Genomic DNA, 19613 nt, shown 5'->3' with positions numbered 1-19613 from the left:
ACTGTATCATCTCCACTTCGGCAACCCTCGACTATTTCGTTGCCCAGACACCTAATCTCATTTGATTCCCTAATGTCTCATAATTTATCTGGTATAATTACCCTCAGCGTTTCCTGATTCAGACTGCCTACGTTACCCTTGATTTACTATTGTTTATGTACATCTGCTAATCTCTTTTCAAAACATGCTCCATTCCGTTCAACTGCTCTACCAAGCCCTTTTCTGACATGTTTCCATTTTGGTCCTTCAGCACTCTGTCAAATTCTTCTCCCAGTACCATCACTCCTATCTCATCAGCATTTACCTCCTCTTCCCTGTCTATTACACTGTCATTAGTTTACCTCCTACAGCCCTTCCATAATTGGTCATTCCGCCATTCAGCTTTCCTTTCTTTGCTCAGTACTGGCTTGCCATTTGAGCTCATTATATTTTCAGAATTTCTTCTCTTCTCTCCAATGGCATCATTAATTCCCCTATAGGCAGCATCATCTAACTTTCCCCCACTATTGTATGCTTCTACTGCCTTGCACTTTTCCTCTGGGCATTACTTCTTTGGAAATTTGCAAGTTCCGTCAATATCATTTCTTAGACGTCTGTTTTACCTTTTGCTTGCTTCATTTGCTGTATTTTTATATTTACTCCTGTTGTCAATCAAATTCAGTTTCTCATGTATTACCCAAGAGTCTTTCTGTTCAGCCTCGCTTTCTTTCATATTTGATCCTCTGGTGCCTATTCTACAGGGCGGTTATAATGGAACTTCCGCTACTTGGGGCCGTGTAGACGGAAAAGTGTTTACCTTATGGGTACTCAACTTTATAGGAATAGTGTTCAGATTGTGCACAGCAGGATCTGTGTTGTTAGTGATGTATCATGACTTGTCGTTAGGCGCCGGTACTGATATGTCGTTGTATGGAGGAACTCGGACTCCAAGGACTGAGGACATGCAGTGTAAACGGCAACATGTGGTCCCTGCTGTACGAGAGAGAGATACCTTGATCTCGACTGTTTTTATGCACGACGAAGATTTACCTTACAGTGCTCGTGAGGTCACTCGATTATTCCGTAACACATGTGGAGAAAACCAAATCATTGGTCGATCGTTCCAAACTGCGTCGCCGCCAAAATCACCAGATTTGAACCTGTTTGGTTTTTGGCTGTGAGGTTACCTGAAAGACAGGTTTTATCCGTGGACGGTAACACATGGAGGTTCCAGCTGAGCATAGCCAACATCCCACTTCAGATGCTTCGCGCATCAGTGGACCAATCTCTAGTGATATTATAAGCTGTCGTAGAGGCAGATGGTCGTTACACTGAGCAAAGTTCGTAAAGTGGAACGTAAATATGATACGCAATTAATAAATGTTACTCGCTCATGTGGTAATTGAAATGTATTTCTTGCAACGGTTTATTCGTTATTTCTCTTCCCTATGTCGTTACAGATGTTTCGATAAAGTTGTCCTACGATCACTCGTTTTTCATGGGACCCCTCTCAAACAGCGAAATTTTAATTATGCCCATCATCCATTTCAGTTCTCAGATCTACCCTGACTATTGTCTTATTGTCTGAAATGAAGATGACAGCATACATCGGTTGAATCGGTCCCCTTCAAATAACTGCAGCGATGGAGACAAATAGAGGATTTTTCGAAACTATTCGTTCAAATTAATAAAGGAGATAAAGAACATCGAAGGCAATATACGTAATTGCGGTACACAAGGTTCCTGTCGGCAATTCCTGATGTTAGGGACGATTTACTGAGGTGGAAGTTTAGGATGCTAATTACAGCAGTGGCATTTACAGGAGTAGCTTGAATACTCGCCTGTATGATCGCAGTACATCGTCGGACCAATGATTGTTTTGCTGTTCGAAGATTCCTGGCATGTCCACAATGGTACCAGCAATGACGACAATTCTAGCGACTAAGTCTTCTGTTTCTATAACGATTTAATAGACCAGTTGCCTCACAGGCTCCCAGAGGAAGAAATCCAGACACGTGAGGTCAGATGACCTGACTGGCCAGGCAAAAGGATCACCTCAGCCGATTCGGCGATTCCCGAATATAAGTTTCAGATGATTCCTCGCAGCAGTGCTGAAATGGGCTGGCGCCCCATCGTGCTGAAAGTACATCCTTTGTCTAACATTACGAGGTATATCCTCCAGCAGTTCTGGCAACACATGTTCCATGAAAATATGATATCTCCGTCCGCTGAGACGGAATGGAAGAACATATGGTCAAATCAAACTTCCATCGAGAATGCCGGTCCACACATTAACACCAAGTAGCTGTTGATTTGGTAAAAGTCGAGCACCTCGAGGATTCACAAGTGCTCAGACATGCAAATTGTGGATATCAGCCTTCACAAGCAAACAATGCCTCCTCTGGATATAGGACTTCGGCCGGAAATAAGGGGTGCTGGGATATCTACTGTAAAAACCATTGTGAGAATTGCATCCACTGAGGAAAATCTTCAATTGCCAGTGCTGCCGCGCTCTGAAGATGGAAAGGATGAAGCTACCGGTCGTCTATGACATTCCACACAAAGCTACCTCCTGTCGCCAATGACGAGTGCAACACGTCGTTTACTTATAGATGGACTGTCTTTACCATGTCGTAGAATCTCGTCTTCCATTTCGGGAGTTCGCACTGCCGGGTTCCGACCAGTATCACCTATACTTGCACAGAAAGCGTCTCGTTCAAGTATCAGGCGATACAAACACCCAAGCATTTGGTATTGTGGAAACCGTCGGTTGGGAAAGCGCTGTCGATAGTCTCCACTGCGGCTCGTCCATTTCCAGTCACTTACACACAAACCAGATGCAACATAAACCGTACCATGTTCACACGACATACGACTTCGCCGCTGAAAACTGGTAGCAATGGGCTAGAGCCCATGACTGCGCCTTGTGGATGGTGGATGGCTCCCTGGTAGCTGACGCTCAGCAACACCAGACTGGAGCAGCAGTACGAAATGCAGAAGTCGTCTGCATATAGAGAAGGTGAGACGGATGGCCCGGCAGCTGCTGCTAGACCGTTAATGGTCACTAAAAATAGACCCAGTACAGAGCCCTGTGGGACTCCATTCTCCTGGATATCGATGGAACTATGGGAGGCAACAACTTGGACACGGAAAGTATGGAGAGACAGGAAGTTTTGGATAACAATCGGGAGTGGGCTCTGGAGACCCCACTCATACAAAGTGGCAAGGATAAGATGTCGCCAGGTCGTGTCGTATGTTTGACGTACGTCAAAACAGCCAGCGACCAGGTTCAGGCGTTTGGAAAAGGCTGTTCAGATGGCAGACTCAAGGAACACAAGATTATCAGTGGTAGAGCGCCCCGGTGGAAGCCACCCTGACATGGGGCCAGTAGGCCTCGTGACTCCAGCACCCAACCCAACCGCCGACACACCATACGTTCCAGCAGCTTACAGGGAACGTTGGTGAGGCCGAAGGGCTGATAGCTATCCACATCAATCGGGTTTTTACCGGGTTTGAGCACCGGAATGATGGTGCTCTCCCGCCACTGTGACGGAAAGACGCCATCGCACCAGATTCGGTTGAAGATGACGAGGAAATATCGCTTGTAGTCAGACGAGATATGTTTAATCATCTGACTGTAGATCCGATCCGGCCCGGGAGCTGTGTCAGGGCAATGCGCAAGGGCGCTGAGGAGCTCTCACTCCATAAATGAGGCGTTATAGGGTTCACTGTGGCGTGTTGTGAACGAGAGGACTTTCCTTTCCACCAGCCGTTTGAGGGTGTGAAAGGCTGGGGGGTAGTTCTCCGACGCAGAGACTCGAGCATAGTGGTCAGCAAAGTGCTCAACAATCGCGTTTGCGTCTGTAGACAACACGCCGTTGATATTAACGGCAGGGACACCTGCTGGGGTCTGGTTCTCAAACAGACGTCTGATCTTCGTCCAGACTTGGGAAAGTGACGTATGGCGGTCAGTGGTCGACACATACCTCTCCCATCACTCCTGTTTCCGTCGTTTTATAAGCAGGAGAACGCGGGCACGGAGCCGCTTAAAGGCTATTAGGTTCTCTAGGGAAGGATGCCGCTTATGTCGCTGTAGAGCTCGCCGCCGCTCTTTAATTGCCCAAGTGGCTTCCGACGACCACCAAGAGACTGTCTTTCGCCAGGGGCACCCTAGAGAACGAGGGATCGCGTTTTCTGCAGCAGAAACGATCGTTGTGGTGACCTGGTGAACCTTAACTTCGATGGCACCATGTGGCGGAGATTCAACAATGACAACAGAGGCGAAGGCTACCTAGTCTGCCTTGTTTAGAGCACATCTGGGTAAGTGTCCGTGGGCATGACGCTGGGGGAGTGACAGGAAGATGAGGAAGTGGTCAGCCGGCCGCGGTGGCCGAGCGGTTCTAGGCGCTACAATCTGGAACCGCGTGACCGCTACGGTCGCAGGTTCGAATCCTGCCTCGGGCATGGATGTGTGTGATGTCCTTAGGTTAGTTAGGTTTAGGTAGTTCTAAGTTCTAGGGGACTGATGACCTTCGATGTTAAGTCCCATAGTGCTTAGAGCCATTTGAACCATTTAGGAAGTGGTTACTACCACACAGGTCGTCATATGCTCTCCAGTGGATAGATGGGAGAAGTCCTGGGCTGCAAATTGATAAATCAATGGCTGATAAACTACCATGAACCACACTGACATGTGTGGCGGGCCGGCCGCGGTGGTCTCGCGGTTCTAGGCGCGCAGTCCGGAACCGTGCGACTGCTACGCTCGCAGGTTCGAATCCTGCCTCGGGCATGGATGTGTGTGATGTCCTTAGGTTAGTTAGGTTTAAGTAGTTCTAAGTTCTAGGGGACTAATGACCACAGCAGTTGAGTCCCATAGTGCTCAGAGCCATTTGAACCATTTGAACCATGTGTGGCGGCCCCAGTATTTAAGAGGCAGAGGTTGAAGTGGGACAGTAAATTTTCGACATCTCTGCCTCGGCCAGTAAGCATGGTCCTTCCCCACAAGGGGTTATGGGCATTAAAATTTCCCAGAAGTAGGAAAGGTTTAGGGAGTTAATGGACCAGTGCAGCCAATGCGTTCAGGGGTACTGCACCATCTGGAGGAAGATACACACTGCAGACAGTTATTTCCTGTGTCGTCCATATCCTGACAGCCACAGCTTCAAGAGGACTGTGAAGTGACACAGGTTCACTACATATCGAGCTCAGGACATACACGCAAACTCCACCTGATTATTATATTCACTATGGTTCTTGTAATATCGTCTATAGCCACAGAGGGCAGAGGTTCAATTGCTGGGAACCAGGTTTCCTGGATGGCAATGCAGAAAGCAGGTTGTAAAGCTTTACAACTGCCGTAGCTCAGTCAGGTGGTGGAAGAAGCCGCCGCAATTCCACTGGAGGGTAACGTGATCGTGAGGCTGGGAAGGCATGGAACATTCAGTGAGGCATTTTACGCCTCAGGTTCAGCTTCCGCCAACGACTTATTTCCTGAGAAGTCGATATCCATTGTATCTGAGGGTATGGCGAGAACTAGGTCCTCAGTAGACGCCAGAATCTCATCCTCAGACGCAGAGCTTGTAGGTAGCGGTGGTGTGGGTGTCACCGCAATTACCTTGTTCTTGGAGGACTTCTTTTTCGGTTTCTCGCTCTGTTCCTTGGGTTTCTCTAGCTGGGAGGGCTTCTTAGATTCAGTCTCCAGGACTGAGGAGGACTGTGAAGCCCTACGACCAGCTACCTGTGGCTGCTTTATCCACTGGCAGGTGTCCGCTTCGCCACTGGTAGGAACCTGGGAAGGGAGTGACCCAAGGGACCCCTTTCTACCGGCAGGAGCCGAAGAAGACTTACGCTTCTCTGGCTGAGAAGTGGGGACTGATGTCCCCGATGGTTGGGGGGGGGGGGTGCTGCTCCCAAAGGAGGTGGTGTGGGAGCAACAGGGAGGGAAGCGCTCCCCCACCATCAAAGGGGCAGGTGAAGACTCTGAGAGCTGACTAGAATTGGTGCAATGGATGGAGCTGGAACAGTAGTTATAACAGTGGTGGAAGATGTTGTCATGGGCACAGGATGGAGCCTTTCAAATTTCTTTTTAGCGTCAGCATAGGTCAGCTGATCCATTATTTTCCGTTCCTTCTGTAGAATCCTACAGTCTGGCGAGCAATGGGCATGGTGCTCTGCACAGTTGACACCAATGGAAGGCGGGGCCCATGGAGTATTGGGATGCGATGGACATCTACAATCTCGACATGTGAGGCTGGAAGTACAGCACTTAAAGCACACCATCGAGGGAGGCATATTGGCTTGACATCACAGCAGTAGACCATCAACTTGACCTTGGGCCGGCCGGAGTGGCCGAGCGGTTAAAGGCGCTACAGTCTGGAGCCGCACGACCGCTACGGTCGCAGGTTCGAATCCTGCCTCGGGCATGGATGTGTGTGATATCCTTAGGTTAGTTAGGTTTAAGTAGTTCTAAGTTCTAGGGGACTTACGACCACAGCAGTTGAGTCCCATAGTGCTCAGAGCCATTTGAACCATTTGACCTTGGGTAATGTGTCACCCTCGAAGGCCAAGATGAAGGCACCAGTGGCAACCTGATTATCCCTCGGACCCTGATGGACATGCTGGTTGAAATGGATACCACATCACTCTAAGCTGGCGCGCAGATCGTCATCAGACCCTGTGGAAGATAGTACTCTGGATCATATTTAAGCTCTTATGGGGCATGAGAGTAACAGAAAAATCCCCCAGCAGTCACAAGCAAGTAATGGCTGTGACTGGGCAGAGGAGACTGATTTTATCAAGACAGACCCTGACCGCATTTTGGACAATCCATCCACCTCCCCAAACTTGTCCCCTAAATGCTCTACATAGAACTGAGGCTTCATGGACACAAAGGATTCCCCAGCTCTCGTACATACTAGGTACTGGGGCGAATAAGGTTTGCTGCTATCCTTAGCCTGGCGTTCCTCCCATGGTGTGGCCAGGCAGGGGAACGATTTGGGGTCGTACTTCCTTGCATTAAACTGAGCCCTCGAACGCTTAGATTCTACTGGTGGTTGACTACCAGCAAGAGAAGATGTATTACACTTCATCATGGCGTGTCATCTGCCCTGATGCCACCCACTCCGACGAACACCCCCCCCCCCCTCACTGTCGCCACCTAGCCACAGCAAAGGCCACCTGGCAGGATGGCCATTGCTGGGAGTCCCGATGCCCGAGGGTGACGGGCATCTACTCCTTGGGATATGTGAAGAGTTAATGAGTTAATAGCGCAGGCATCAGCAGAGCGATACCTGTGTTGTCAGGTGGCTACAACCAACAAGGTAGATGGCAGTCTCACCACAATGGACTGGCTACCATGCTGGATATCAGATGCAAACAATTCCATTATCATCATCAGCGCAAAAAACGATACTGCACAGTGGAAGAACGGTGACCTCGCCCAACAGCTGGAAAATGAGCGGAATTGCAGATCCACATTGATGCAGGATGCGAAAGATCTCAGCGCATGGTGGACACGATGCACCGTGTAAGGCGCCCTTCCCCAACTGGCTCGCTCTCCAGGAAAATTTTGAAATATGGAGGTCAGACCCTACAGGGGACCATCACATAAAGGCCAAAACGTGTGAGACTCCTTTTAGTCGCCTCTTACGACAGACAGGAATACCTCGGGCCTATTCTAACACCCAGTCCCAGGGGGGGGGGGGGGGGGGGAGCAAATGGATGGAGAGAGGGTCAGGAGCAGATGACAAACAGTGGGAGGATAGAGAAGGTGGACAGAGAGAGGTGTGAAGAGGAGGTGGGCAGAGAGGGGGAGGAGGGGGAAAGGAGGAGATGTACAAATAACTAACAGAAGATTCGATGAAACACATACCACAGCAATGCTAAGTACTCAGGTAGTATCAGAGAAGAAACAAATTGAGTGCTCTGAAATATGACATAATTGTATTTTGTGGAGGAATTTGTGACTGATTCTTTTTCGTTGTTTCACTTAACTCGACGATGGACAATTGTTTTTATATACACTTACAGAAGTCAACTGTAATCTAAATTGATCGTTTCGAAAGTAATGCCTCCTTTTTTGTGTTAGTTTTGAGTGTCTGAGTCAGATTATGTTTGTATAGTACTAATCTTTGAATCTTCCCGCTAATATCCTGTTGGTTTCATTGTAGAGAGGCACACTGCTGTAGCTGGGGAGTGTTCCAAAATGTCGTTTGCCATCGAGCTGCATATAAAACACAGATGTGTCGTTTATTTCGTCACTTCTGTTCAAATTAGCAAGTCAATGATGTTTTCAAAGGAATCAATAAGTGATTCTCTGAAAACGAACTTCCCCTAAATTTTGAGAAGATACATTATATTGAGTTTTGTACAGCAAATAGTCATCTCTCTGTACAACAAATAGGGTCATATCTGATGAACAGGAATCACTAAATAGGGTAGAATGCTTCAAATTTTCAGTTTTACATACTGATGAAAAACTGAAGCTGAAGAAGCATATTACCGGGTTTGTCAAACAACGAAGTTAACCTGCTTTGGCTCTTCATATAATAGCTAATCTTAGAAACAAACGAATGAACGTATTGACATATTTGGCATATTTCTACTCATTAATGTCTTATAGAACAATTTTCTAGGTATCTCAACACTTAGAAATAAATTACTGATAGCGCAAAAGTGAGCCGTAAGAATAAAATATTGTGTTTACCTGCAGGTAGCTTTTCAAGTAGTTAAACATTTTAACTGAACCTTCACAGTACATACATACGGAAATGAAATTCATCGTAAATAATCCTTCATATTTGAGAAGAAGAGTGAAGTCCATACATAAAACACTAGAGGAAAAATGATCTTGATTACCCACTATTAAAGCCCTCATATACTCAGTAATGAATCAACATGGAGGAACAAACATGTTTCATCATTTTCCCAATATCATAAAATGTCTGACAAGCAGTAAAGTAGGTTTTAAATCTAACCTAAAATGATTTCTCCTGGACAGTTCCTTCTGTTCCATGAACTAATATTATTTAAAAAGTAGTAGCCTGTTAAGTATCTTTAAGTGTAGTTGCATGAGTAGATCCAAAAAATAATGTGCTCATTCATATTAATCATGTATTTGGACTCGTCCCAGATCATCTCTATAAAGGAAACGTTGAAATGACCTATATAAGATATCACTTAGTGACTAATTGTTTCAACTGAAGTCCATTGATGCACACTAAAGGAGCGTAGAGGCATTACAGAAGACAAGAGTAATATGACACAGTGGGTACTGCTTTTCAGAAGTGGTGCAAAGAATGTGCACGTTAAGACATCCTTCATCGACTCAGCTCAGCTGCCAGTCATAAGTAAGTGGCTCGATGAAGTCATTATTGATGATCGGCGGATTACAGCATAGATAATATTTGTAGGGTTGAATGTCGTCTGTAGTGCCTTACTCAAGCTGTTATGCAACTGCCGGCAGAAGTGGCCGTTTCAGTCTGGAACCGCGCGACCGCTTCGGTCGCAGGTTCGAATCCTGCTTCGGGCATGGATGTGTGTGATGTCCTTAGGTTAGTTACGTTTAAGTAGTTCTAAGTTCTAGGGGACTGATGACCTCAGAAGTTAAGTCCCATAGTGCTCAGAGCCATTTTTGTTATGCAAACACGGTTGCCCAAAATGTATGTGAGATAGGTCCCACGTATGCATATACGAAACGAAAAAGATCACTGAATGAGAATTCATCGGGAGCTGATGCTATACAAGGATGAAGGCGACAGTTTTCTGAGTACCGTCATCACGGAAGATGAGACGTGGTATCATCACTACGAGTCGAAATCCAAAAGAGAGTTCATGGGGAAGCGACATGCAAATTCTCGAACAAAGAACAAGTTGAAGGCAGTCATCTGAATGCAAAGTGGTATGTACAGTATTTTGATATAAGCAGTGTGTGGTTCATTTTGATGAGTCAGAGCGTAAAGCAACTGTAAATTCAGAACGCTAGAAGACAACACTAACCAAGCGGAATATTCGAATTTCTATTTAGGACAGTGGAGAAGACCCGCTTCCAGAACGATAATTGCAGGCTCCATAATAGCGTTCTACAATGAAAATCATTGCTCAATTTTGCTAGACTGTGCAGCAATAACCATCGCACAGTCCTGATTTAGCACCTGCAAACTACGTTGTCAGACTCAAATGCCGCCACAAAGCTGTAAGACAGTGGGTATCCTCAGATGCTTCAGGTTTTCACGGACCCTGTATGCAGGCTCTTGCTCGTCATTAGCAAACGTGTATGGCGACTGGTAGTTACAACGTAGAAAAAATACTGTTTATAACTGTTGCTCTGTTTAACTGTGTTATTATGGTTTCTGTATATATCGTAGTTTCCACGAAAAGAAGTGAGAGGCCCTAGTTCCTTTTTGACTTCCGTAGATGGCTGTAGATAACAGCCGAAACCCGTAACTGTTCCAGTAAAACACGCGATTGTCGACTGCTTAAATAACAGGAGGGGAAAGGAAGCGAGATGAGGTGACATGAACAGAGGTGTGTGGGTGGGCCTACCTGTGCCCGCTTCCTGCCTCGGCAGGTACTCCTGCATGTCCTGCAACAGCCGCAGCACGTCCTGCGAGTCCTTGGCGATGCTGCACAGCTCCTCCTGGTTGAAGTCGGGCGTGATGGTCTTGCAGAGAAGGATCTGGCTGATCACGTTGCCCAGGTTCGACGGACCCGGCCGGTTCTCTGCACAACAGAAGCAACGGCGTTATCACAGGCTCGCCAGGTCTGCTGCCGTGCACCTTTCCTGCTTCTTTCTCGTGCAGCCTGTCGTCATTAATCCTACTGTCTTATTAATAACAGATTTAGCCAGTACTTTTTGGCTACTGGTGTTTAGACTACAGACATGAAAACTTGTAGGCTGCCTTCAGTCTTACACTTCATTTAGACAGAAACGTCGTTAAGGCATGACTGTAATGTGGGCACTAGAATGGCGCTGTACCAAAACTACAGTAGCCAGAATGAAAATTTCACTCTGCTGCGGAGTGTGCGCTGATATGAAACTTCCTGCCAGATTGAAACTGTGTGCTGGACCGAGGCTCGAAATCGGGACCTTTGCCTTTCGCGGGTCCCGAGTTCGAGTCTAGGTCCGGAACTTTTATAGTTCAGTAGTTTTGGTACAATACATAAAGGACGTAATAAATGGTAGGATTACCGGTAGTATTGGTAGCAGTGGTAGGGGAAGAAACATAAACGAATGTGTAAGAGAGAAACTGGGAGTCGACGACTTCTCTCTTTTTTGTTTGTTTGTTCGTTTGGTTGTTTGTTTCGCACATAGTTAGAACCGCACATCATTCAGTGTCAGTCCACTGTGTATTCGCCATCCTTACACAATATAAATTGCATTTTCTAAGTAATAAAAATTAGCTTATCTCTTAACTTCTGCGCTTTTATGCAATCAAAGCATTTACTTTTGTTGCGAGTACAGTTTATAGGCACAAACATTAGATGTATTTGCGGGTTCTTCTATGTTACCTTTTTTTGGGGAAACTGCTTTTTTAGCGCTGTGTGATAAGTCCGTATTCTTTTCTTTATTTTTACCACAACCTACCTCAGTTTCTAGTTACATACCAACGCTTTTCGAATAAAATCTGCATTAAACATTAACAATTTCAATTTTGCTACAAATACTGTTTACTTTTAACGAACAAAATGGCTCTGAGCACTATGGGACTTAACATCTGTGGTCATCAGTCCCCTAGAACTTAGAACTACTTAAACCTAACCTAACCTAAGGACATCACACACATCCAAGCCCGAGGCAGGATTCGAACATGCGACCGTAGCGGTCACGCGGTTCCAGACAGAAGCGCCGGGAACCGCACGGCCACACCGGCCGGCTTTTAACGAACAGACCGGAGGATAACTACACTCCTGGAAATTGAAATAAGAACACCATGAATTCATTGTCCCAGGAAGGGGAAACTTTATTGACACATTCCTGGGGTCAGATACATCACATGATCACACTGACAGAACCACAGGCACATAGACACAGGCAACAGAGCATGCACAATGTCGGCACTAGTACAGTGTATATCCACCTTTCGCAGCAATGCAGGCTGCTATTCTCCCATGGAGACGATCGTAGAGATGCTGGATGTAGTCCTGTGGAACGGCTTGCCATGCCATTTCCACCTGGCGCCTCAGTTGGACCAGCGTTCGTGCTGGACGTGCAGACCGCGTGAGACGACGCTTCATCCAGTCCCAAACATGCTCAATGGGGGACAGATCCGGAGATCTTGCTGGCCAGGGTAGTTGACTTACACCTTCTAGAGCACGTTGGGTGGCACGGGATACATGCGGACGTGCATTGTCCTGTTGGAACAGCAAGTTCCCTTGCCGGTCTAGGAATGGTAGAACGATGGGTTCGATGACGGTTTGGATGTACCGTGCACTATTCAGTGTCCCCTCGACGATCACCAGTGGTGTACGGCCAGTGTAGGAGATCGCTCCCCACACCATGATGCCGGGTGTTGGCCCTGTGTGCCTCGGTCGTATGCAGTCCTGATTGTGGCGCTCACCTGCACGGCGCCAAACACGCATACGACCATCATTGGCACCAAGGCAGAAGCGACTCTCATCGCTGAAGACGACACGTCTCCATTCGTCCCTCCATTCACGCCTGTCGCGACACCACTGGAGGCGGGCTGCACGATGTTGGGGCGTGAGCGGAAGACGGCCTAACGGTGTGCGGGACCGTAGCCCAGCTTCATGGAGACGGTTGCGAATGGTCCTCGCCGATACCCCAGGAGCAACAGTGTCCCTAATTTGCTGGGAAGTGGTGGTGCGGTCCCCTCCGGCACTGCGTAGGATCCTACGGTCTTGGCGTGCATCCGTGCGTCGCTGCGGTCCGGTCCCAGGTCGACGGGCACGTGCACCTTCCGCCGACCACTGGCGACAACATCGTCGATGTACTGTGGAGACCTCACGCCCCACGTGTTGAGCAATTCGGCGGTACGTCCACCCGGCCTCCCGCATGCCCACTATACGCCCTCGCTCAAAGTCCGTCAACTGCACATACGGTTCACGTCCACGCTGTCGCGGCATGCTACCAGTGTTAAAGACTGCGATGGAGCTCCGTATGCCACGGCAAACTGGCTGACACTGACGGCGGCGGTGCACAAATGCTGCGCAGCTAGCGCCATTCGACGGCCAACACCGCGGTTCCTGGTGTGTGCGCTGTGCCGTGCGTGTGATCATTGCTTGTACAGCCCTCTCGCAGTGTCCGGAGCAAGTATGGTGGGTCTGACACACCGGTGTCAATGTGTTCTTTTTTCCATTTCCAGGAGTGTATGTAGGGAACCCGGTCCTTTATGTTTCCTCACTCAGTTTCTAGACGGTTCACCACTTCCGGTTTTTAGGGGAATGTAGTAAGATACTGATCACATACGTAAAAGAAGCGATCGTTGTGAGATAACGCCCAATAGGTATGCAACACATCACAGCTGGAAGAAAAACTACCGTAGTCTACTCTTACTTATGGTAATCTACGACAGATTGTTGTAGTTTTACGTCTCTAGTGGGCACTGTCCCAGATTGGCATGGAAGCAGCCTCTGAACCACAATGCACGGAAGCGGCCTCTAAACCACAATACATACAAACCCGTTTGCAAGCGGACGTCATTCGCGATCTGCTCCCAAGGGCATTCATTAAGATTTAAGGAGGGAGCTACACAACGGAAACTATTACTGGGAAACCAAATAGTGATTGTAAGAATCGACTATGGTCCTAATATTTCTAAGTAAGTTCCTTTGTTTGATCAGTATCTGTCGCTCGGTCGGGTAACGGAAGAAATGTGAACCGAAGGAAATGGATTATTAGGTAACAATAGCAAAGGTGACAGAGTGGCGTACTGTGGGACAATACACTACCTGTTTGAAATTGTTGCCATGCTGTTGAGACGTTATGATTATACAATGTGGGATGAGAATGCCTTATAGAGGGCAGAGACCTTATTATGTTTGTTCATCAATCTTCTATCTGGATCACAATTTACTGAACCACTCTATATAGTTTACAGATGTCGCCTAAAGTCATCGTCAGAATCATAAACAAATACAACAGGTATAATGTATCATGTAATTTCATATAATTTGTTCTGTTAACACAAATACACTGGAGTTTACTTTTAAATTTCATACCGTGTCGGACTAAAGATCAACAGATGAGACATTTTGGTTTATGTCTAGAGCACCAGGGATATCAGCTGACTATGGTTTGTCTGCAGTGTAGTGTTCCACCTAATTGTATTCGTCAGTTATTATGTTTTGAAAGCAGGTTGTTTTTATTTCAGTACACCATATTATTCGCCACGTTGTTGGACACGAAACTCTATTCCCCAACATATTCTCCGTTCAATGCGGGTCTTACGCAACCTTACTGCGAGGGCCTGTGTCCCCGAATGGTACCACTCTATTGGTCGACGTCATGTCCCATCGCTTTTTACCATATTCGACAACAAACTGTAACGATCAGCCTCGTAATGCAAATAATTCCGCATCGATGGCCCTGCGTTGCTATTTATGGTCTTCTGTTACCGGTGAGGAACCCAGCGGGCACACAGCTATGACTATCCCAAGTGGTGGACAAGTCTGTCAGCACTACCAAGCTCCACCAACAGACCCGAACAGTTGTGCAGCGAGGTGTGTGACTGTGATCCGTCGATCACCTTGGATAAGAGTAACTGTACTTTCCAACATTTTAGCAGTACAGCTGTTTCCGGCCGGATGGCACGCGGGTGATTGGATTGATCTGCGCGAACTTGTTGCGATTCCGCAACCGCCTATTAGCATCTACGATGCTCTGGTTTTCCACCAAAAAATATCAGTGGCAGTTCTCTACTAGGAAACCACAGCCGTTACGGACGCCATTTTGAAGGCTACGTATAGCGCCGCCACCTTTCGGAACTTCACGAAACTATAGAGGCTGAAGCGGGAATATTCCACGATGTCTCACAACAAATTCCGCATTTTTTGAACCAAAACTAAAAATGTTTCATCACTTGTCGAACGCCCCTCGTCCATAGTGAAGAACCAAATCATTATCACCACCTACTTAATAGCGTGTTTTGATTGCTGGTGACTTTAATACAGATTTTCTAATGCAATCTTCCAGTAAACATTCACTGCAGTTAGTAATGTTGTCTTTCAATCTAACTCACACTGTAAACTTTCCAACTAGGATCGCTAAATCCTCAAGGACAGCCATTGATAACATTTTTATAGACAAATCAAAGGAACAAAATCATATCATAAAACCTGTTGTAAATGGACTGTCAGATCATGACATGCAGCTCCTTGTTTTAGATGTAAATTCTAAGCAGATTATCAAGACTGCTAAATCTGAGTACAGGAGAGTAGTCAATCAACCAAAAATTGAGTGTTTTAGAAAACTGCTCAAAGATATGAACTGGAAAGATGTTTATAGTGCTCATGACATGAATGAAAAATATAACACATTCATGAACAATGTCAGTACCATGTTTGAAAACTGTTTTTCTCTAAAAGTTACTCAAATTAAACAGAAGTCCATAATAAAACCATGGATTACACAAGGAATAAAGATTTTCTGTAAGACAAAAAGGAAAATGTATCTGTCGACCAAGAATAGCTCCAATGCTGATGATTTAGCTAAATACAAGGAATACTGTAAAACATTAAAAAAAGTAATTCAGATGTCTAAACAAATGCACTACGAGAAGAAGATAGCAATGTCAGGGAACAAAATAAAAACAATATGGGATATAGTGAAAGAGCAGACTGGTAGAACCAGAAAGGAACAGGAGCAAATAGCACTAAGGGTAGATGACACATTAGTAACTGATGGGCATAGTGTGGCAAATCTATTTAACAAGTACTTTATATCCGTTACTGATAGAATGGGATTTTCAGGATCAGTAAATAATGCCCTTGAATATCTGAAACTAGCCTTCACAAATAGCTTCAAGTACATGAATATATTACTCACTTCACCAAAAGAAATAACGTCCATAATAAAATCTTTAAAAACAAAGCATTCTAGTGGGTACGATGAAATATCAACAAAGTTAATTGAGGCATGTTCTTGTGAGTTTAGTACAATTCTAAGTTACTTGTGTAACCAGTCAGTTATAACTGGGACATTTCCTGACTGGCTAAAATATGCAGATGTTAAGCCTCTATTCAAGAAAGAGGATAAAAAGATACCATCAAATTACAGACCGATTTCACTTTTGCCAGCATTCTCAAAAATTTTAGAAAAAGTAATGTACAGGCAACTGCTCAACCATCTGACCACAAACAACATATTATCAAGAACACAGTTTGGATTTCTGAAGGGTTCTGATATCGAGAAAGCTATTTACACCTACAGTGAAAATGTACTTAATTCATTAAATAACAAATTACAAGCAGCAGGTATTTTCTGTGATTTGTCAAAGGCATTTGATTGTGTGAACCACAACATCCTTTTAAGTAAATTAGAATTCTATGGTATCACGGGCAGTGCTGCAAAATGGTTCAAGTCATACCTCACTAATAGGAAACAAAGGGTGTCAGTGCAAGGGACTAGTGAATTAAGTCATCAGTCATCATCAGAATGGGAAGAAATTACATGTTGTGTCCCACAAGGATCCATCTTAGGGCCATTGCTTTTTCTTGTGTACATTAATGATCTCTCATCAGTTACACTGCCAGAAGCAGAGTTCGTTTTGTTTACTGATGACACAAGTATTGCAATAAATAGTATGTCAAGTGCAGTTCTAGAAAGATCTGCTAATGATATTTTCATGGATATTAATAAATGGTTTAAAGCCAACTCACTGACATTACGCTTCGAAAAGACTCACTATATGCAATTTAGAACCTGTAAGAGGTTTCCACCCAGCATATGCATAAAATACGAAGAAGAGCAGACAGAAGAGGTTGACAGTCTTAAATTACTGGGATTACAACCTGATAATAAATTCAGTTGGGAAGAGCACACCACAGAACTGCAGAAACGCCTTAACAAATCTGTATTTGCAATTCGAGTTAGCAGACATAGGCGACATAAAAATGAAAAAGCTTGCATACTTTGCCTACTTTCATTCCATAATGTCATATGGTATAAAATTTTGGGGTAACTCTTCAAGTCAAACAAAAGTTTTCAGAGTCCAAAAGTGTGTAATACGTATTATTTGTGGAGTAAATTCACGGACGTCCTGTAGAAACCTCTTCAAAGAACTGGGTATACTAACTATTGCCTCTCAGTCTATTTACTCATTAATGAAATTTGTCCTAAATAATATATCTCTTTTTCCAACAAACAGCTCAGTTCATACATACAATACCAGGAACAAAAATGATCTGCACTTACTTTAGTTCAAAAAGGGGTCCACTACTCAGGAACACTCATCTTCAATAATTTGCCAGTAAACATAAAAAAATTAGTTACAAATAAAGATCAGTTTAAAAGGAGCGTGAAAGACTTACTAGTGGCCAACTCCTTCTACTCCATTGACGAATTTTGTAATAGAAACAAATGATGTATTGTATATATTCATACTACTAGTATTGTTATTTCAGCACGGATCTATGGAACGTAATCTAATCTAATCTAACGTTTGGAACACAATAAAGCAACGATTCTGCTTGACATGGATTCGGCAAGGCCATTGGTAGGTTCAAGAGGGTGTCTGCGAGCAGGTCGCGCAATTCCTAATGGTCTGTAGACGTGTAGCAGCGCCTCACATGCGTTACATCGGGACCAGGTCTGGTGAATTAGGTAACCAACTATGAACGCGATTTCACTGTCATGCTGCTAAAACCTGTGTAGCACAATTCTTGCCTTGTTAACACGGATAGTTATCCTGCCAGGAGATGCCACTGCCACTGATGGTGACACCGAACGTGAAAGGGTACGTGGGGTCCTCAATGATGGCCACATAGTCTACATCTACATCTACATTTATACTCCGCAAGCCACCCACCGGTGTGTGGCGGAGGGCACTTTACTTGCCGCTGTCATTGCCTCCCTTTCCTGATCCAGTCGCGTATGGTTCGCGGGTAGAACTACAGCCGGAAAGCCTCCGTGCGCGCTCGAATCTCTATAATTTTACATTCGTGATCTCCTCGGGAGGTATAAGTAGGGGGAAGCAATATATTCGATACCTCATCCAGAAACGCCCCCTCTCGAAACCTGGACAGCAAGCTACACCGCGATGCAGAGCGTCTCTCTTGCAGAGTCTGCCACTTGAGTTTGCTAAACATCTCCGTACCAAATAACCCTGTGTCGAAACGCGCCACTCTTCTTGGGATCTTCTCTATCTCCTCTGTCAACCCGACCTGGTACGGATCCCACACTGATGAGCAATACTCAAGTATAGGTCGAACGAGTGTTTTGTAAGCCACTTCCTTTGTTCATGGAGGTTTTCTAAGCGTTCGCGATGCCGCGGACAACTACCACAGCTTCCATGGCAGGCCAGGTGAATGTCGTCTCACCGGCCTGCGTCTACGGCGCAGTGCATGTTTCGAGCAGCTGTTTGCGTGGGTGACGGAATATTCGGAGACGAACACCTGGTGTAGTAACAAACGTGGTTCATCCGACCAAGTGATACGTTTCCATCGATTCAAGGCCCAGTATCGATGATTACGTGTTGAAATTATAGGTAACAGGCTAGAGTGTAATAAATAAATTGACTCGACGATCCCACGCTCAGAACAATTGTATGTGACGATATAATTGAATCAAAGTGGGAACGCGTCGTCTGCTCCGTAGCCCCATGTTCAACAATGTGCACCAATGGTGTACACCAGCAAGGTACTCTGCCGCAAGATCTGCTAAAGACCGCCGCCTACCTTGCGTTACAGAGAACGCAACCCTCACACCTGTACGTTCTGTGATTAGGCGTGGGCGTCCTACATCCTGTCACCTACTCATGATATCACCGTCTATCAGTCGTTTTCCATAAATGGTTACGACAGTAGTGCGCAGACAGCAGACCAGCTTTTTCATTTCCCAGATGTTCGTTCCCAGGCTCCGGACCATAAACATCTGCGCTTTGTCCTCATTTGTAACACATCTCTTCGCTAGAACGATTCTCCAATCTTTTCCATTTCGCTTATATATTCTCACTTCAAGCGCCATCACCGCCACCAGACGGCATTCAGTCTCGCGGTGAGCAGTGGTCTAATTGTTTTGGCTCATCAGTGTATGCCTTGATGTTATTTTCATACGTGCACTTTGCACAAGTGTAATAAGCCTGTTTCTAATAGATATGTTAGTTTTATTAAGCTTCAGTAACATTAAATACTGCCTTTGATCAATCCTTAAATTAATGATGTCACTTAACTGGTAAGCAGAGACCCTTATTATCCTCTAGTACTGTTCTCTTGTTCGTGATGGAGGAAAACGTGTAAGTAGAACAAGGATGCTGTGACAGGCAGACACGAGGACAGCGGTACTCACCATACAGGCCGGACATGTCCATGGGCACCACCTGCACGAGCCTGCGGCACTTGGCCAGCTCTCTCAGCAGCAGCTGCGAGATGAAGAACAGCAGCACCAGGTGGGGGTTGTCTGCCGGGATGCCCTCCGCCACGGCGCTGACACACACAGAGGAACGTAAGCGCTGTTGCTA

General features: G+C 45.7%; 1 protein-coding gene across 1 annotated transcript in view; it reads right to left on the bottom strand.

The window, feature by feature from the left end:
- The window catches only part of LOC126263363 (uncharacterized), a 146078-nt gene that overhangs the window by 29082 nt on the left and 97383 nt on the right, over positions 1-19613 (bottom strand). The window contains exons 3-4 of the mRNA XM_049960453.1: positions 19442-19578; positions 10522-10698 (exon numbers count right to left, since the gene is read on the bottom strand). Coding sequence (XP_049816410.1) covers positions 10522-10698; positions 19442-19578 — 314 coding nt within the window. The remainder of the gene's footprint in view (positions 1-10521; positions 10699-19441; positions 19579-19613) is intronic.

This window comes from Schistocerca nitens, chromosome 6, assembly GCF_023898315.1.
Source record: "Schistocerca nitens isolate TAMUIC-IGC-003100 chromosome 6, iqSchNite1.1, whole genome shotgun sequence".
Classification (NCBI taxonomy): Eukaryota; Metazoa; Arthropoda; class Insecta; order Orthoptera; family Acrididae; genus Schistocerca; species Schistocerca nitens.
Note: the sequence above shows the minus strand (reverse complement) of the source record. Positions and strands in the feature narration are given on the sequence as shown.